This window comes from Geotrypetes seraphini, chromosome 5 (genome assembly GCF_902459505.1).
Source record: "Geotrypetes seraphini chromosome 5, aGeoSer1.1, whole genome shotgun sequence".
Taxonomy (NCBI): domain Eukaryota; kingdom Metazoa; phylum Chordata; class Amphibia; order Gymnophiona; family Dermophiidae; genus Geotrypetes; species Geotrypetes seraphini.
In genome coordinates this window covers 175,120,422-175,140,487 of record NC_047088.1, presented here as the reverse complement: position 1 = coordinate 175,140,487, position 20,066 = coordinate 175,120,422, and the positions used below count along the sequence as shown (strand labels likewise).

Here is a 20,066-nt window from a genome sequence, read left to right as displayed (position 1 = left end):
TAGCACCCATCTTCTTCCCTCCGCTTCCCCATAGTCTGGCATCTGTCTTCTTCATTTCCCTTCAGGGTCTGTTCCTCTCCACCCTCCTTCAATGTCTATCCTATTCCTTTCCACCACCACCCTTCCCTCCCTCCTTTACCATCTGTTCCTTTCTACCACCCTTCAGCTCCTCTCGCGTGGCTTATCTATCTACCTTACTCCCTCTTATTTTCATGGCACGTTACAATGTAATTTGTGCAAGCCACTGGAGCCTGCGAGCTCGGTCCCTGTCCCATCCCCACAAACCATCTCACTTCTGTGCTCCTATTTTCCCCATTTCTAATATCTCCCCTATGTTTCTGCCATTGCCCCCCCCCCTGTGTCCATACACCATCCCCATGGCATGTCCCCTTTATGTCTCTGTCCCTATGCCCCATGCACATAATTTCCCCTCTTTCTGTTACCTTCCTGTGTCCAGATTTCCCCTATCTTCCTCTTCCATACCAGTGTCTCTCTTCTTTTCAACCTCATCTAGCTTTTTTCCCTCTTTCTTCCCCCCCCCCTGCTTCTAGCATCTGGCTCACCTGCCTGTCCTTCCCTTTCTTTCCTGATGTGGGTTTTTATTTCCGTCTTCATCCCCTTGGCCCAGAATCCTTTTCCCTTTCACTCCCTCCTTCCAGTTTGAGCCAGGAACACGCGCGATCACACGGTCCCCGCAGCCCCCACCCACCTGTCCAATCGATCCTAGTGTTTAGCCAGCTCTCTCCCTTCTCCTCACCTTAGTTTGCAGGCTTTCTTTTTCGGCGACCTGCACGCGCGGCTGCTCAGTGTTCAATCTTCTGCTCTGCTGCAACTTCCTGTTTCCGGTTGCATCAGAGCAGAAGATCGAAACTGAGCAGCAGCGGGTGCGCGGCTCTTTGATAGCGTGCGGGTCGTCAAAAAAGAAAACCTACAAACTAAGGTGAGGAGAAGGGAGAGAGCTGGCTAAACACTAGGATCGATTGGGCAGGCGGGTGTGGGCTGCGGGGACCGCGCGATCCTTCATGCCTCACTGCGGGGACAAGACCATTCACCGCTCCACGGGGCGGTGAATGGCCTTGTCCCCATCCCCGCAGCGACTGCTAGTTTTCGTTCTCCGTTTCAGCGGGTTACCCGCGGCTAAACGCAGTGGCCGCGGGTAAACCGCCACCATGTCATTCTCTACTGTACAACAAAGATTTCAATATAAAATGCTATCAGATAGTACATCATGTTTTATGCTATACAGCCCCTGGATGTTTTCGAGATTTGTTGGAGTTGTATTGTCCAAGGAAACTAAGATCAGTTAATGATATGGAGATTGTCATTGATGAAAGAGAGAAATGTAAAAAGAGATTATGTATTTACCCTGGAAAGCTCTTTTCCAGTTGATAGGTGAAACATTCTAAACAATAGGGTTATTTCCCCATACTCACATGCTGCAGAAGGAATCCACTCTGGATTTTTCACTCTGCCTCCAGTGTACTTCACATCTCAGTTTAGCGCCCTCTACAGTCAGTACCCAAGCATCAAGAGGCACCTACACAAGTGATGTAGAGGCAACTGTAAGAACAGGCTAAACAAATGGTTCTGCTCTAAGGAACTAAAAAGTATTCTTAACCGCCAACACAAGCTTCAAAGGAGCTCAGAAACTACTCCCCAAGAAATTGAACATATATACAAATTCTTTGCAGCCCTGAAGGGCTGACAGGCTTCCAAGAATCAGCTTGGAGAAGCATAAACAGAGTGAAAACTGAAAGCAGGCACAGAAAGGACATGGAGGGGAGTCTAGACTGTCTCACTATCTACTGGAAAAGAGCTTACCAGTGCAATAGGCAAGGCATTTTAGACAATAGGGACATACAAAAGCAGTCTCCCAAAACAGCTAGGGTTGACTTGCTGCACCAGCCCTTAAGACTGAGGACCTGAAGGCCGAGTCCTGCTTGGCAGCAACATCCACTCTGCAGAACTTGGCAAATGTGTGAATCAAAGATCACGTTGCCACCCTGCAAATCTCTTCAGGAGGAACAGATCTAAACTAAACTAAACCTTAAGTTTGTATACCGCATCCTCTCCATAAAAGATAGAGCTCGGCACGGTTTACAGGTAATTCAATAAATGAGGGAAAGACATAATAAGAAATTAGAAGTTTTAAAGAGGATAGATAGCTTTACATTTTAAATAGGTAGCTTTACATTTTGGAGAAAAGCCAGGTTTTCAGATGCTTTCAGAATAATTGGAATGAGCCCAGATTCCGCAGCAGGACAGGAAGGTTATTCCAGAGCTCAGTGAATTTGAAAAAAAGGGATTTCCCTAATTTATCTGCATACATGACTCCTTTTAACAAGGGGAAAGATAGTTTAAGTTTGTGGACGGATCTAGTAGTGTCAGGTCTCTAAGAATTCCAGGATAGTGGAATTAGGAGAGGAAGAATGCCATGTAGGATCTTGAGAGTTAGGCAAGGTACATTTAAAGTGAATCCTTGAAATCACTGGAAGCCAGTGAAGTTTTGACAGAAGTGGGAAAACATGATCGAATTTGCTTTTTGCAAAGATCAACCTGGCCACAGTGTTCTGGATCCGCTGAAGTCTTTGAAGACTTTTCTTGGTTAGACTTAGATAGATGGAGTTACAATAGTCCAGTCTGGAAAGAATGATTGATTGTACAAGGACAGCAAAATGTTGTTGGCGGAAGCAGGATCTCACTTTCCTCAACATGTGAAGACTAAAAAAAACATTTTTTTACCAGAGAGTTGAGATGATCATTAAAGGAAAGTGTAGAGTCAATAATGATGCCCAAAACTTTGCTTGAGAATTCGATTTGCAGTGTGGGACGAGAAGGTAGTGCAATGAGCGTGGGTAATTGATCTAATTTTGGGCCAAGCTAAAATAGTTTTGTTTTGGACTCATTCAGCTTTATTTGTACAGTGAGGGCCCAGGATTGGAGTTTCGTTATGCAAGCTGTTATATTTTCGGTGAGGTTAGTGAGGTTCGAGTCAATCTCGAGAAGGACAAGGATGTCATCTGCATATGTAAACAGAGTTTCAAAGGGAGATAGATGGAAGAGTTTCAAAGACATATAAATGTTGAAAAGAATAGGGGACAGGGGTGATCCCTGGGGAACACCACATAGCAGTCTCCAAGGAGAAGACATGATTCCATTCATGTTAACAGTGTAAGAGCTGGATCGTAAAAATTTCGAGAACCAGTATAAGACTGTGGAATCAATGCCTATCTCAGAAAGTTGGTAAATTAGGATATCGTGGTGGACAAGTTTCAAGTTTATTAAAATTTTGATATAAACACAATATCAAATATTTTCAATGCATATAACAATAAAAAAGCCGCAGATAGATCGAATTGTAGTAGGATAGCAAACTTATTACAAGATTGAAGTTGTTGAATCTTTGAGATTAACGAGGCAAGTAGGGATTGGGTCTGAAGCCATATTGGCAAGGTAATAAAATGGAGAATCTCTCTAAGTAAGATGAGAGCTGAGGGGGATATAATAGCCTCAAGCATTTTGGTCAGGAGAGGAATATTTGCTATAGGACGATAGCTAGAAGGGGAGGATGGGTCTAGATCAGCTTTTTTCAGTAGTGGGGTCAGGGCAATGTATCCCATTTGTATGGAAAATAGGCCAGATAGTAAGGCAGAGTTGATAAGTCTGGTGAGAGATGAAATAGCCTGCACGGGAATTTTCTTGTATAGGTAAGGGAACGGGTCCAGGGAACATTTGCAGGATCTTAATTTGTGGCACAGTTTGGAGATCTGGGCTTCGGATACATGTTCAAAGACTGTCCAGGATCTGTCTACTGGGATAGGGTTAGTGTCGCTGGGCACCAGAGAATTGTAAGTAACTACTGATGGAAAAGAGCTTCTTATAATAGCAACCTTTTTGTTGAAGAATTTTGCTAGGTCATCCATTGCTGGAGAGGAGGGGAGAATAGAGAAGTAATTTTTAGAGGTTAAGAAGCACCAGATGTTAAACAATGTGCTGCTCTGGTTATTGGATCTGGTGATTTTATCACCGTAGAAATTCTTCCTTGCTTTTTTTTTAGTACTGTATTATAGAACTTAATACTGTCCCTCTAAGACTATCTATCTGTGGGGGATTTAGATTTTTTCCATTTACATTCCAGTACTCGACATTTCTGCTTCAGTTCTCTGTGGTACGTAAGATACCAGGGGGCCTTACGGGAGTAGGAGACCGTTTTAGTAGGTAGAGGGGCAAGAGAGCAGTATGTAGGCTCAGAGAGGTTTACCCAGTTGTGTCAGTTGGTTTCTGGGGTATCAGGTTTGGGACAAAAGGAAAACTGGTTGAGAAATTGGGTCCAGAATTGTTCACTTGCAATTTTTTTACGGAAGGTAATAGATTTTGTGGCGCGGGGTTGAACCCCAAGGTGAGACATGAAAATGGGGAGACAGAAGGTAACTAGAAAATGGTTGGACCAAGGGACATGTTCCCAGCAAACACCTTTGGCTAGAGTTTTGTAGTCCATAAGGTCAAGGAAACTAATGATGTCTAGAGTGTGCCCTTTTCATGGGTTGGAGAGGGTTCAGGAGAGGGAAAGCCCAGAGAGGTGAGAAAGTTGTTGAATTCCATCGCATCCTTGCTGGTGTTATTGTCTAGGTGGAGATTGATATCACCAATAATCAGTAATCTTTGTAATTTTAGGACAGCGCTTGTTATGGTCTCGAAAACAAGTTTGGAGGATTTATTCCAAGGGATTGGTGGACGATATAGTAGCAAAATTCCCAGTGGGTGATCTAGTTTCAGCCCATGAAGAAGCCACCCTCCTGGTAGAATGCTTCTTGACAAAAACAGGAGATTGTTTCCCAGCAAGAATGTAGGCTGATGAAATGGCTCTATGGATCCTTCTAGAGATCATGGCTTTAGAAGCAGGAGCACCCCACTTAATCGAATGAGTCAGCACAAACAGATGGTCCGTTAGTGACTTCCAAATAACACAGGAGAACCCTGATCAGGTCCAGTTTCTGAAACAGGTGATCCTGTGCTTTGGAACCTGTCAGCCGAAAGGCAGGCAAACACACTTCCTGATTGACATGGAAAGACGAAACAACCTTCGGCAAAAAGGAAGGAACCATCCAAAGAGAAACCCCCACCTCTGAAATTCAGAGAAAAGGGTCTCGACAACACAACGCCTGAAACCCTATGGGCAGAGGTAATGTCTAATCTAATCTAATATTTGTGTGTCGCACACACCTAATTAGGCTCTAGGTGACTTGAGGAAAGGGAAGGGAATGGGTAGGGGACATGAAACCTAAAACTAGGCAAATAAGTAAAGGTCAGATGCTTATGATGATCTTAGAAGTTTAGTTGTCGAAGAGTGAGGTTTTCAGTTTCTTTCGAAATAGGGTGTAGTTGGTTTCCGTTCTTATAGTCTTTGTGAGTTCATTCCAGATTTTAATTCCTAAGAAGGTGAACATGGACTGGAAGATTCTTTTGTACTTAAGATTTTTTGTCGAGGGGAGGTTCAATTAGATCCTGTTAAGAATTATGCGTGATTTGGACCATGCATTTGTTAATGGTGACAAGAAAAACAGTCTTGAGCATCATGTCTAAGAGGGAAGCATTCTGAACAGGCTCAAAGGGAGCTTTGGTTAGGCTCGACAGCACCAAGTTAAGGTCCCAGGCCAGGAAAGGCTTCCTAACCGGTGGCCTGACCCAAAGAGCCCCCTTCAAAAATGAGTGACATCAGGATGCGACGCCAAAGAGGACCAACTGTCCCGGGATCTAAAACAGGACAGGCAGGCCACCTCTATCTGCAGAGACGCTATAGTAAGGCCTTTATCTAAACCAGCCTAAAGAAAGGCGAGAATCCGTGAGACCGGAGCCAAATAATGGTCCACCCAGTCTTAGGCACACCAGAGTTGAAAGGTCTTCTATGCCTTAGCGTAGGTAGACACTATGGACTATTTCTTAGACTTGAGAAGCATATCAACCACAAAAGCAGAATATCAATTTATGCTCTAAGGCTGTGTGCTCAAGAGCCAAGCCATAAGAGCAAAGCGACCAGGATCTTCCATGGCCACCAGACCCTGAGAGAGAAGATCCATAGATACTCAGGTGCAGGCTGCGACCAAGGCACGGAAGCAACAGATCTGCGTTCCACAGTCTTCGAGGCCAATCTGAAGCCACCAGAATGACATGGCCAATCATGAGCCATGGAAGAAAACCTTACAGAAGAACTCCCTGAGGCCGTGGTTAGACTAGAGCATCGAGCCCCTTGCTTCCTGGCTCAGATCTTCGACTGAATTAGTGCTGTGCTTTCTTGTTTACTGCCAAGGTCAAAACAGGGCTGCCCCCAGCACCCCACAATTGCTTAGAACTCCTCTGGGGACAGGACCCACTCGCCTGGATCCAGAGTCTGTCTGCTTAGGAAGTTTGCTTATCCACATCTGCCACATGCACTGCCATGCGGGCCTGAAAATGATGCTCCGCCCAAAGGAAAAGAAGGCGGGCTTCCTGAGTCAAAGGAGTGCTTTTGGTTCCTCCCTAGCGATTCACATAGGCTACTGCCATTGCATTGTCAGAGAAGACCCTGACCGCTTGGCCTTCCAGGTCTTCTGCAATCTCACCAAGGCTAGATGAATGACCTGGAGCTCTAGTCAGTTGATTGACCACTTTCTTTGTGTTGGAGTCCAACACACTTGTATATGAAAACAATTGCAATGAGCTCCCCAACCCCGAAGGCTGGCATCTGTCATTACCACAATCCAGGAGGCAATTTGGAGCGAAATGCACTTGCAGAGCGACTGCAGAAGAAGCCACCAAGCCATGCTCACTTGTGCCTCCAAAGTCCATGGCAGGCACATCTCCAAGGCATCTCTGTGGTGTGCTCAGCAAGAGAGCAACGCATGTTGAAGAGGGCATATGTGCGCTCTCGTCCAAGGGACTACATCCAGCATGGACATCATGGATCCCAGAACTTGAAGGTAATCCCATGCCAAAGGAGCTGACTTCTCCAAAAGCGCAAAAATCTGGACACACAGCTTCCGTCTGCAAATCTCAGGCAGGACTCCCAGGTATTCCAGCGACTGCGTGGGCATCAGATTGCGCTTCCTGAAGTTGACAATCCAGCTTAGGTCTTCCAGCACCTGCTTCACTGTGCTTTGTCCCTAGGCCAATGAGGGAAAAGGGATAGGAGATAGATTCTGTACAAACGTAAGGAAGTTCTTCTTCACCCAGAGAGTGGTAGAAAACTGGAACGCTCTTCTGGAGTCTGTCAAAGGGGAAAACACCCTCCAGGGATTCAAGACAAAGTTAGACAAGTTCTTGCTGAACCAGAACGTACGCAGGTAGGGCTAGTCTCAATTAGGGTGCTGGTCTTTGACCAGAGGGCTGCTGCGTGAGCGGACTGCTGGGCACAAGGGACCCAGCAGCGGCAATTCTTCTGTTCTTATGATCAACCATTCATTTAGATAAGGGTGAACTTGCAACCCCAGCTTCCTCAAAGAAGCTGCCACTATCACCATCACCTTGGTGAAGGTCAGAGGTGCTGTTGCCAGCCAAAAAGTAAAACCCAGAACTGGTAATGCTGCCCCAACATGAAACCGCAGAAACTTGCAGTGGGCTAGAAATATGGGAATGTGTAAGTACACCTCCATCAGATCCAGGGAGGCCAGGAATTCCCCCAGAGCCACTACTGCAATGACCAACTGCATGGTCTCCATTTTAAAGCGGGGAATCTTGAGAGCAGCATTCATATGCTGTAAATCCAGAATAGGCCTCCAATCTTCTGAGCCTTTCTTTGGCACGATAAAGTATACAGAATATCTGTCTGAGCCTGATAGTTTGTGCGATACTGGCTCTATCACTTGAATATCCAGTAAGCGCTGAACAGTAGCTTGGACTCTGCGCGCCTTTTCCGAGTGTCCAGACGGAGAATCCATAAACCAATCCGACAGAGGCTGGGCAAATTCCAGCTTATAGCCTGAGTGAATAATGTCCAAGACCCACTGGTCTGCTGTAATGCGCATCTAGGCAGGCAGAGGGACATCCAGTGGTCTGGCCTCATTGTATCTTTCTGGCAGGGTGTGCAGGACAGGCAGCAGAAGGTTGGGAATGCCTGTAGCCTGCATACTGACCTCGGGAGCTCTGGGAAAATGTCTACGATGAGGAATGTGCATAATGCCTGGAGCATCTGGAGCCACAAAAATTATAACATCCAGAACCCCTGGACGATCAGGATCTATGCGTGCACAAGGAAAAGACTCTAGAGGGCGCTAAACTGAGCTGTGAAGTACACTGGAGGCAGAGTAAAAAATCTGGAGTGGATAACTTCTGCAGCATGAGAGTATGGGGAAATAACCCTATTGTCTAGAACAGTGTTCTTCAACCTTTTTACACCCATGGACCGGCAGAAATAAAAGAATTATTTTGTGGACCGGCAAACTACTAGGACTAAAATTTAAAAACCCCATTTACGCCCCATCTCCGCGAGCTCGGTCCACACAAACCATCTGATCCCATCTGCACAAGCCGCAATTATGATTTTATATTGAACGTATTTTATTAAAGTATAAAAAGAAACAATATTCTGAACAATTGTGATTTTATAAATACAAATATACAGAGCATGGACCAACAAAACCCCTGTCTCCCCTCTCCTTCACATATATCCCCTCTACTATCAAGAAAACTGAATAAGCCAAGTTACTATAGAATGCTACATCGAAATATGCTAACAGAATACTGCAGTCCCCAGTTATGTCTCTAGCAGAATATATATTTCAAATCTAATATATTCTAATGACAAAATAGAAATAAAATTATTTTTTTCTACCTTTTGTTGTCTCTGGTTTCTGCTTTCATCTTCTTTTCACTCTTTTCCTTCCAGCATCTGCCCGTTCCATCCAATGTCTGCCCTCTCCCCCTTCCATATGTATCTGACTTCTTTCTATGCCCCTATTCCCTGTCCATCTAGCCTGTTCCTCCTCTCTCCTTTTTACATCATTCATTCCAGCTTCACTGCCTTCTTCATTTTTATCTCTCCTACACCAGACCTAGTATCTTTATCCCTCTCTCATTTCTCTGCTGACCCCCTTTCCAGCATCAATGTCTCTCTCCCCTTTCCCTCATCTGATCTCTCCATTCCACCCTGACCCCCTTCCCCACTTGTAATCTCCCTGCCAGCTGTTTCCTTCCTTTTTTCTTTCTCCCTTCCCTCCTTCCTTTTTTTCCTTCTCCCTTCCTCCTCCCTCTATTCAACATTAACTCTCTTCTGAGCATAGGAATTTGACGCCTTCATAAAGCTCAAGGTGTGAAAAATAATAAACAATGCAAAATTTCACTAATGTAAAGTTACCAGTAATTTTATTGTGTTTATCTTCAATCATGACACCAAAAGAATAAAGCATAATTGCAATAGCCATTACATTAGCGGGAGATCGTTATAGTTACCAAAATGCTGGTTTCTGATAATGAGCTCAGCTTAATATCTTACGACACTCTATTATATACCTTTGGCTCATTGTGACATCATCAGTTTCTCAACCAATAAAAATCAACAAAGGAGGTGTTTAAAGTTAGACAAAGCAAAAAGTTTCAGAAAATTACATTGGTTTGCTTATATTCATTTCTGAATATACCTCATAATTTTCACAAAAGTATATTAAGAACATCATTTGTTAAAAAGATGCTGCAATATTCTAAGCCCTTCAGTGCTGAAAAGTTGTCAGCCTTAGAGGAACGGAGGGCTGATAGTTTCCAATTTCATTGTCTTTACACAGAAGCCTTCCTAGAAAAGGAGGAGGAGGGTCTGGTTTCCCCCTCTCTATACTAGAGACTGTTACTTATTTCCAGATGTTGTACCCTTTTAATGTCTTTAGGTTGCAAATATATATATATGTTTTTTCAAAACCCATTCTTTTGTTCAATACAGTCACCCAATCACTCCAGCACTTGCTTGGGCCCAAGCATTCCATACATTCATAACTTGATTCATAACTATATTTAATTCCTGTTATATCTTGGTTTGGGACACTTTTAATCTGTAGTGTGTTTTTCTGGCTTTAGCTTCATTCATATTCAGATTTTTATTCACCAGTCTTTCGTATGCTTCTATTGGGCGTGGCCTTAACTGACACATATGCTTATATCTAACTAGAATTACCCAGAATCATATGAAAAACAGGCACTTAATACTGCACTATCATGTTCTGATATCCATTCCATTACCATCCCATTAACATCACCCCCTACTGGCCACGAGCCACTACTCCTCACTTCCCATCCCTTTCCCTTCTCCCCTCCCAGCAGCATCTCTCCTTCTTCTCCCTTCCCTCCTCCCTCTATCCAACATTAACTCTCTTCCCATCCCTTTCCCTCCTCCCCTTCCAGCAGCATCTCTCTTTCTTCTCCCTTCCCTCCTCCCTCTATCCAACATTAATTCTCTTCCCATCCCTTTCCCTCCTCCCCTCCCAGCAGCATCTCTCCTTCTAACTCCCTTCAAGTCCAGTAACAGCTCTCCCTTTATCCAGCAGCTTCCCAGCCTCCTACAGAGGCTTCTTCCCCTTCTAGCAGCTCTCAGTACTTGCCTGCAGGAAGTTGCCGGTAAAGCACTGCCCTGGCAAGTATGAGAGCTGGTGGGAGGGGAGACAGCCACTGTGAAGGCTCCCCAGGATTTTGCTCGCACACTCTGACCATCTCCCTCCACCTGTACCTGAATCTGCAGCTTTCTCCGTTCTAATCGCAACTTTCCAGCGGCCCTCTTCAGCAACTCGGCAGGGGCGGCGATCATGACAGGCTGCCGACGTCGGGACCTTCACTCTCTGAGTCCTGCCTATTTTGTTTCAACTTCCTGTTTCCGAACAGTCGAGACTCAGAGAGGGAAGGCCCCGACGTCTGCAGCTGTCTTGATCGCCTGAGGCTGGGAGGAACATTAGTCAGCAGGAACCGCAGTCGGGAGGAACCGCAGTCGGCAGGAAATTTAACTAATAGAAAAGTAAGGACTAACTGTACCATCCAATCTGCCCATCATCATCATCATCTTCCTGGCTCCTTAAGAGCCTTCCAAATTCCTACACTCAAACCAATAAGCTCTATTGCAATGTGATCCTCTGGAGACGTGGGCTGATGTCATGACCCAAAACACGGGTTTTGCAATTCATAGTTTAGTTCAATAGGGACACTATTTAAAGCTGGCTATTCAGATAGTAGCACTTGCTATCCAGATAAACTGTGCTCACCCAGGCAACAATATTTAAACAAAATGATCTAGATAATATTACTGAATATCATACCTGACTTCCTTGGCACTAACCAGGTAGTGCCATAACAGTCCAGAGGTTAACTGGGGTAGTGCAGATGTCCAACCAATAGTTATCCTAATTTGCCAAGATAGATCTATCAGCTGTCCCAGGATAACTTCAGTAGCCAGCAAATACTCTGATATCCAGTGCCAATATCAAGGTAAGTTAGAACAGTCACTAGTTAATTACCACCCCCATATAAATTTAAGAGACGACACATGCTATGTAATCAAGATATCAATTAAAACTTTGTTCTTTTAAAAATGGGAAAAATAGCAAACCTGCTTAGTGTCCTCATCAATAAGGTCAAAGAAAGCTCTCATGGTTGCCAAGATCAACTCTTTGCACCTGTAGCAAAACAAAACAAAACAAAACCTAAAAATAAACTTGATGTAGTTATATTGTGGCCAGTCAGGCTTCGTGTCTGCCTCAGTCCCTGTGCGTTGGTTCTGTTTTTTGTTTGTTTTACTCATATAATTTACAGTGTCTGCAGGGTGACTCCCTACTGGGTCACACGCCAGTGCAGTTTTTTTAACTGTGACCACTAGGGGCACTGAGGAATCCCATGGCTAGGCCCCTAGTGGTCACAGTTAAAAAATCTGCACTGACATGTGACCCAGTAGGGAGTCACCCTGCAGACACTGTAAATTATATGAGTAAAACAAACAAAAAACAGAACCAACGCACACAGCTTCAGGTTCAATTCTCCAAACATTTAATTGTCAGAATGGTGAAAATCAAAGTAACTTTCAAAACAACACAAAAGAAAAACTCCCAAAGGGAAAACTCTGGGAAAAGTTCAGGATTTTCTCTTCACCACAGTCAATAATCTTCTCTGTGATTCTGCTCTCCATAGAGCTTCTTTTCAACAAGGCTTCCCAAAGCCTGCTCCTCAGCAGGTTTCAAAAGAGTTCAGTTCTCTGTTCTGCTCCAAACACTCACAGTCTCTGCAAAAACACAAGCCTCCAGCTTATTTTATATCACTGCTGGGTCCAGGGGAGTACCTCAAGTTTGCCTTACAAAAGCACACAAACACAGCTTTCAAAAACCCACCCAGGTGTTGGCAAACTTCTCCCCACAAAACACTCCCAGCTTCTTAAACAAAATGAGCAGAGAATCAAAACAGTCCAGAAAAAAAATCTCACAGTTTGCTCAGTCCTTAAATATAGTTGCAAAGCCTCTTGCCTTTCCTTGCAGCTTCGCCACTCACACAGGCTTGTGTGGCTGCTAATGGTGGTGTGGATCCAGCCTCTTCCACACCCGGGTCTAAAGCATTACCCTAGCTTGAGCCAGCACTGCTCTACTTGGGAGGAGGCCTGTGACTTCCCTCTCACCTTCTCTCCCAAGAGCAAACTACTGGCCTTTCATGGGGAGGAGCCACACCCTGCTCTAACTGAACCTCTTCTCACCTGGGCTCATCTCTGGCTCCCCCGGTGGGCATTAGTGAAACCACAGGGACCAAGGCAAGGCAGGCACGAAACCTGACTGGTCACAATATTTTTCCAAGTTAACAGAGAACAGCAATCCTGTTATCATCCTTAGGAGAAGAGGAGCTTCAGAATGAATGGCATTGAAGACAAATAAATAAGAAAGGTTACTGCAAAGATTATTTGTCACAATTCCTTACCATACAACGGATAGGTGATCTGTTGATGCCCAGCATCTAGGGACAGAAGAGCTCTGTGAAAGAAAGACAGTAGTCTGGTTGCTTCAGTGATTATCATGAAAGGAATCAAGAACACACATGAACAAATAATGTGTGCTTGGACAGAAGTAGAAAGATTTTGCTTTCCATATTAACTTTCCATGTACCTGCTTTATTCTATAAAAGTGCCCAAAAAGCAAATATATTTATCTTTTTAGGGCTCTCCACAGAGAGGGGGGGGAGGGCAAATGAGCGACTGCAGGTTGGGATGAAGCAGAGATCCCTGATGCTGCGTAAGCAGAGATGGAAACACTGGCAGAAGGAAGGGCTCCCTGCTGTATCCCGGGGGTTTAAACAATGAAGTAGAGTGGCAAGCATTCTTGTAGGTTTCATTTAGCCCCACGATCTGTGTTCCCTGACAGTCTGATCAGGCTCAACTGATGTGCACATCATCCTGCACAGGCGGGATGACGTCAGCATACTCCATTTTAAATTAAGTTGGCGTTCTTCAGCCATTACATAAAAGAAGAAGCAGAGAAGTTTTTCATCTACCCACGTATATATGGCAAGTACCCACCGTCTGTGTTGCCTTTATAGCGATTTAGCATAGCAAATTTTCTTTGCACTAAAGACTGTTGTACAACTATAAATGACACTCATGTCTTTTTATTAACAGAACACAAGATTACTGCCCCAATTGCAGTATCACCAGTTCTTTGGCATTTGAATTGTTCAAACTTTATTCTGGGTTCCTTGAGAAAGAAATTAAAAATATAGTCCATGTCGGGACCTGTTGAAAACTTTTAAAAGCTAAGTGGGAACTTTTTTTTCTCTTTCCTTTGCCATTGAAAATATACATTTTTTACCTTCTGAATAGCACTTTAATCAACACTTTTTTCACAATCCCATACACAGTGATTGGGTGGTGGGTTGACTATAGGAGCTTCGGCTCTTGATCAAATTACACAATTCTGAGTGTAAGTGAATTTAGATTAAATTATATATCTCATATGCTTGTGACATAATTTATTTAAAAATCCTTTTTTAGGAGTCTTATTCAGCACCATCATGTGCATGTTATCTGCCACAAGACCCATTTTATTCCTATGGGCTCTGCTGCATACAATATATCCAATCTTTAGTAAAAGACACCCCACAGATTCATAAAACCTTCTGGGGATAGGGAACTATCTGTAACCTGTCTTGAACTACTACTGAAAAGATATTACCTAAATATCCCCTCTGCAAAAAAAAAAAAAAAAGTAAATAGACTGCTAATCTACAAAGTCATCAGTTTCAAGGAAAATGGTGCACTCTGTCTGAAAATTCTTGTCCTCAGAAACTCATGCCTCAATAAACTGGTCTTTAAGATGCCACCAGTCTCTCTGTCACTTTTGCTGCCTTAGGCTAATATGATTAACTTTCTAGAACCTTGGTCTTCATTTCCAGTCTTCAAGGGCTGCCAACAAGTCAGGTTTTCAGAATATCCCTAATGAATACGCATATGAGAGATTTGCATGTCTACTAACTTTACTGTATGCAAATCTATTTTAAATATATATTCAGGACAGATATCTAGAAAACCTAACCTGTTGGTAGACTTCAAGGACTGGGAATTAAAATCACTGCTCTAGAAGTTTTCATCCACCACTTGTGTGGTTGATTCATCCTGACTGTCATAGAACAGTGTTTCTTTTATTAAATGGGATGAATAGGTTTATGATTTATTATGCACTGCTAGACTAACCACTCTGTTAGACTAACAACTCTGCAACCATTTCTAATTCAGCATTAAACATAGGTGGGTTTTTACAAAGGTGCACTGCCAAGCCGCTTACACTAAATTCCTAGTTGCCCATAGGAACAGACTGGGTGGCTCAGCATTTAGCTTGCGCTGCTGGGCAGTGCACTTTTACAAAAGGACCCAATAGCCTTCCATATATATTCTATACATAGATATAGGGCTCCTTTTACAAAGCCGCGCTAGCGACTTTAGCGCGCGCAATTTTTCATCACGTGCTAACCCCCACGCTGGCCGAAAAACTACCGCCTGCTCAAGAGGAGGCGGTAGCGGCTAGCATGGCCAGCGGTTTAGCGCGCACTATTACGCATGTTAAACCACTAGCAAGGCTTTGTAAAAGGAGCCCATAGTGACATTTAGCTACTGTTTTTATTCTTTCCAACCCAAAGAGAAAACGACAATTGTTGAAAATGTGCATCTATGTGACTAGAGGCAAAGACCAATATGCAGACAAACTTGGAAAAAATGGGAAATTTTACCAGAACAGATAAGGCACTGTGTTGGGAATTTGATCTTGGCAAAAATGTCAGTCCTGACCGAACTTGGTAATCTCGAAAACCTCCAGCCACAGATAATATTGTTACATTTCTTAGTTCCTTGGACTTTAGGATCCAATAGTTGTTCACATTTGTATAAAAGTCTGAAAATTTAAAAAAAGAAAAGAGAGAAAACCACAGTTTCATTGATCGTCTATGTGATAAGCGTCACAAAAAATATATGTGCCTCCCTCTGAACCACATAGGCAATAACCAGTAGATTGTTGAAAAGGCTTGGGGGGTCTTTTTACAGAATAGCACTGAAACGTTACCTTAGCACACTCTTTCCCATGCACAAAGACCATTTTTAGCACAGCAGTAAAATGCCTGATATTTAAATTGTTTTTATTATGACCACACACTAAATGTTGACATTAGCACTTGGCCATTAAAAAAGATTTGCTCATAAATTCTTAGCATGCAGCAATATAGCTGTGCTGATTAATGCATTCATGCCCCTTCCTTGGGAAAAAATATTTTTTTACTGCATGATGTACAGGTGCTAACCTGGAACTTACTATAGGATGCCTAAGTGCCCCATTTAATTATTTAGATTTTTATCCCGTCCTCCCAGTAGCTCAGAACGGTCTACAAGTAAACATTCACAATGGAGCGTAATTGGACATACAAGATTATACAGTAGATTTAAATGTTTGGACATACACGACTGTGCAGGAGTTTAAATACAGGGACTATACAGCAAATTAAGAGCAGTAGTTTAAATATAAGTAGTTTAGTTTAAATACAAGTTATTTGAGTACAGGCTGAGAGAGGGCTATATAGGAATTAGGGGGAAGATTAGAAAGGAGAAGGAAGAGTAGAGGTAGGGCTTAAGGGGGAGGGGTGTAGACTGAGGGTGACCTTTAGTTGAAGAGGAGGGTCTTTACCATTTTCCGGAATGTCATTAAAGAGTTCTGTAGTCTGAGTTGAGGGGGGAGTTGGTTCCAGAGATGGGGAATGAAGTGGTTGTAGGAGCAGTTTCTGAGAGGAGGGACCTTCCGGGGGGAATGCATAGGCGTGTCTCTGATTATGAGCGGAGGGTGCGGGTGGGGATGTAGATGGGTAGCTTGGATTTTATGTAGGAGGGGGTGGTGGCATAAATTATTTTATGTGCTATTGCCAGGGCCTTGAATGCACAGCTAATTGGGAGCCAGTGTTCAGCGCGGAGTGCTGGGGAGATGGGATCATGGTAGTTGAGGCTGTGTAGGAGGCGGATAGCTGCATTTTGGACCCGTTGGAGGCACTTGAGATCTTTTTTGGTTATTCCATTAAATAGGGAGTTGCAGTAATCCATTCTGGAGAGGACATATGTGTAGAGGAGTTGGGCCAAGTCAGATGTGGAGATGTAGGGTTTGATCCTTCTCAGTTGGTGGAGGTAGTAGAAGGAGGTAGAGACTACTTCGAATATGTGGGCGGATAGGGATAGGTGTCCGTCTTAAGGTTACTCCTAGGCTGTGTACTTGATCTATTGCCGTTAGTAGAGTGGAGTCCCATGCTAGTGTTGGGCGTGTGTATTTGGTGCTTTTTTTCCTGATCCATAAGAGTTCGGTCTTAGAGGCGTTCAGTTGTAGTTTGTTGTTTGTCATCCAGGTTTTCATGTCAGAGAGGCAGTGTTGGAGGTTAGCACATGCTAGTGCTTACCATAGCTTGGTAGAAGACCCCTAGATAAGGTGTGCATGTTACAGAGGATTACTGGCTAGCTTTACATCACAAAGAGGCAGAACTAGTTCTATATTCGAACCCCCAATCTGCTGCATTCTGCCCTATTATTTACAGCCATCCCTAACAAAATGATTAATTCATATAGTAATACTGTGGCTGCAGGAAGGGGAGCACAGAATAGAGAATGACACGGGGACAAATTTTTTCATGTCCCCACAGGAACTCAACTTCCTTGTCCCGTCCCCGTGAGTTTTGTCGTCGTCCCTGTCCCATTCCTGTAAGCTCTGTCATAAATGCACATGCCTCAAACACTTATGATTTTAAAATGTTTGAGGCTTGTACAAATGAGGCCAGAGCTTGCAGGAATGCGGCAGGGACAGGAAAAGAACTCACCAGGACAGGATGGGAAAATGAGTTCCCGCGGGAACGGGGAAAAAATTGTCCCTGTGTTATTCTCTATCACAGACTACAAAGCTAATGATCCCAGTGAAGCTGTTGCTTGAATGCCCAGTCCAATCTAATAACAACATTAACTACATTTCAAAAAACTAACACATTAGATAGGAAAGCTGAGGGTTTATTGGTTCACTTGGCCTACCCTACTGAAGGAAAAGAGTATATCAAAGCCATCAAATATACAACTTTGCTCCTTCTCCAGGTTAATTTTGTCATCTTCCTTCCTCAGTTCCAGCACAGATGCCACCCAGGATGCCAATATACTTGGTAAGAGGATGGAGTATTGGCACTTCAGCTGCACCATAATGACAAGAGCTCTCTAGAGTTCCAACATAGTCGCATCATCAGAGGAGGGACTCTGCTTGCCTGGCTGGCCAGCTGCGTCATTGAGATGAGCTGCCACTGTAGGTAAGCTTCTGTATTGCTTCCTTTTGAAAAAGCACAAACATGAATGTATGTGGGTTCATAAGACTGCAGGTCCCTCACATGGTGTTGAGAGGATTGAGTTATATGGGGGCAGAAGAATATCTGCTAAAAAAGGGTGGTGTTGCAATAAAGCAATGTTACTTCCGTAACAGTTGTTATCCAGGGACAGCAGGCAGCTATTCTCACTAGTGGGTGACGTCATTCAACGGAGCCCCGATGCGGACATCTCACAAGCATACTTGCTTGTAGAAACTTTTAGAAGTTTCAAGTTGCCCACACCGCGCATGCGCGAGTACCTTCCCGCCCAATGCACCGGGCGCGTCTCCTCAGTTCAGATAGCTAGCAGAGAAGCCAACCCAGGGGAGGTGGGTGGGATGTGAGAATAGCTGCCTGCTGTCCCTGGATAACAACTGTTATGGTAAGTAACACTGCTTTATCCCAGGACAAGCAAGCAGGTATTCTCACTAGTGAGTGACCTCCAAGCTAACCACAATGGGATGGAGGGAGAGTTGGCAACTTAGGAGAATAAATTTTGTAATACTGTTTGGCCAAACTGTCCATCTCGTCTGGAGAAAGTATCCAGACAGTAGTGTGAAGTAAAGGTATGAACCGAGGACCAAGTGGCAGCTTTACAAATCTCCTCAATCGGTGTTGATCTGAGGAAAGCTACAGAGGCTGCCATTGCTCTGACCTTATGGGCTGTGACTTTACTGCGAAGGGGTAATCCAACCTGGGCATAGCAGAAAGAGATACAAGCCACCATCCAGTTGGAGATGGTGCGCTTAGAGATAGGGCGTCCCAACTTGTTCGGATTGAAGGAGATGAAAAGTTGAGGAGCAATTCTGTGAGGCTTGGTGCGTTCCAGGTAGAAAGCCAAAGCACGTTTACAGTCCAGAGTGTGAAGAGCTGATTCTCCAGGATGAGAATGAGGCTTTGGAAAAAACACAGGAAGAACAATGGATTGATTCAGATGAAATTCCGAGACCACCTTGGGGAGGAATTTGGGATGAGTGCGAAGGACTACCTTGTCATGATGAAACACTGGAAAGGGCGGATCTGCAACCAATGCTTAAAGCTCACTCACTCGACGAGCAGAAGTGAGGCCAATGAGAAACACCACTTTCCAAGTTAGATATTTCAGAGGAGCCTTGTTAAGAGGTTCAAATGGAGGCTTCATAAACTGGGAAAGAACAACATTGAGGTACCAAACCACTGGAGGCGGTTTGAATGGAGGATTGACATGGAAAAGTCCTTTCATGAATCTGGAAACCACAGGATGTCCAGAAAGAGGTTTCCCCTGAAGAGGCTGATGGAAAGCAGCAATTGCACCAAGATGGACTCTGATCGATGTAGACTTGAGACCAGATTGCAAAAGGTAGTCCAAAACAGAGGACAAGGAGGCATGTTGAGACTCCTTGTGATGAGAAAAACACCAAGTAGAGAATCTAGTCCATTTCTGGGAATAGCATAGTCTAGTAGCAGGCTTCCTTGAAGCTTCCAAAACATCCCGCATAGCTGGTGAAAACTGAAGGGGAGTTATGCTGAGAGGAACCAAGCTGTCAGGTGTAGCGACTGCAGGTTGGGATTAAGCAGAGATCCCTGATGCTGCGTAAGCAGAGATGGAAACACTAGCAGAAGGAAGGGCTCCCTGCTGCTGAGTTACAGAAGAAGGGAGTACCAAGGTTGCCTGGGCCACCGAGGTGCAATCAGAATCATAATGGCCCGGTCGGACTTGAGTTTGACCAGAGTCTTTTGAATGAGAGGAAACGCATACAGAAAGAGATTCCCCTAGTCCAGAAGAAAAGCATCTGCCTCGAGACGATGCGGAGTGTAGATCCTGGAGCAGAACTGAGGCAGTTTGAAATTATGGGGAGCTGCAAAGAGGTCTATCTGAGGCGTTCCCCACAGGGAGAAGATGTGATGAAGGGGCGTGGAATGGAGAGTCCATTCGTGAGGCTGCAGAAGACGACTCAAGTTGTCCGCCAAGACATTGTCCGCCCCCTGAATGTAGACAGCTTTGAGGAAGGTGTTGTGGTGAATTGCCCAATCCCAAACTTTCAGAGCTTCCTGACAGAGGGAGGCCGATCCTGTGCCTCCCTGCTTGTTGACATAATACATGGCGACCTGATTGTCCATGCGAATGAGGACCACCATGTCATGAAGCAGATGCTGAAAAGCAGTGAGAGCATTGAAAATCGCCCTGAGTTCAAGTAGATTGATATGGCACAGACGATCCGCACTCGTCCAATAGCCCTGGGTGCGGAGAC

The 20,066-nt window shown here is 44.3% G+C and overlaps 1 protein-coding gene across 2 annotated transcripts in view; it reads right to left on the bottom strand.

Annotated features, from left to right (window-relative positions):
- Window positions 1–20,066, bottom strand: part of PGAP1 (post-GPI attachment to proteins inositol deacylase 1) — a 215,526-nt gene that overhangs the window by 161,573 nt on the left and 33,887 nt on the right. For both annotated transcript variants that reach the window (XM_033946396.1, XM_033946397.1), the window contains exons 5-7: window positions 15,199–15,359; window positions 12,901–12,953; window positions 11,555–11,621 (exon numbers count right to left, since the gene is read on the bottom strand). In XM_033946396.1, coding sequence (XP_033802287.1) covers window positions 11,555–11,621; window positions 12,901–12,953; window positions 15,199–15,359 — 281 coding nt within the window. The remainder of the gene's footprint in view (window positions 1–11,554; window positions 11,622–12,900; window positions 12,954–15,198; window positions 15,360–20,066) is intronic.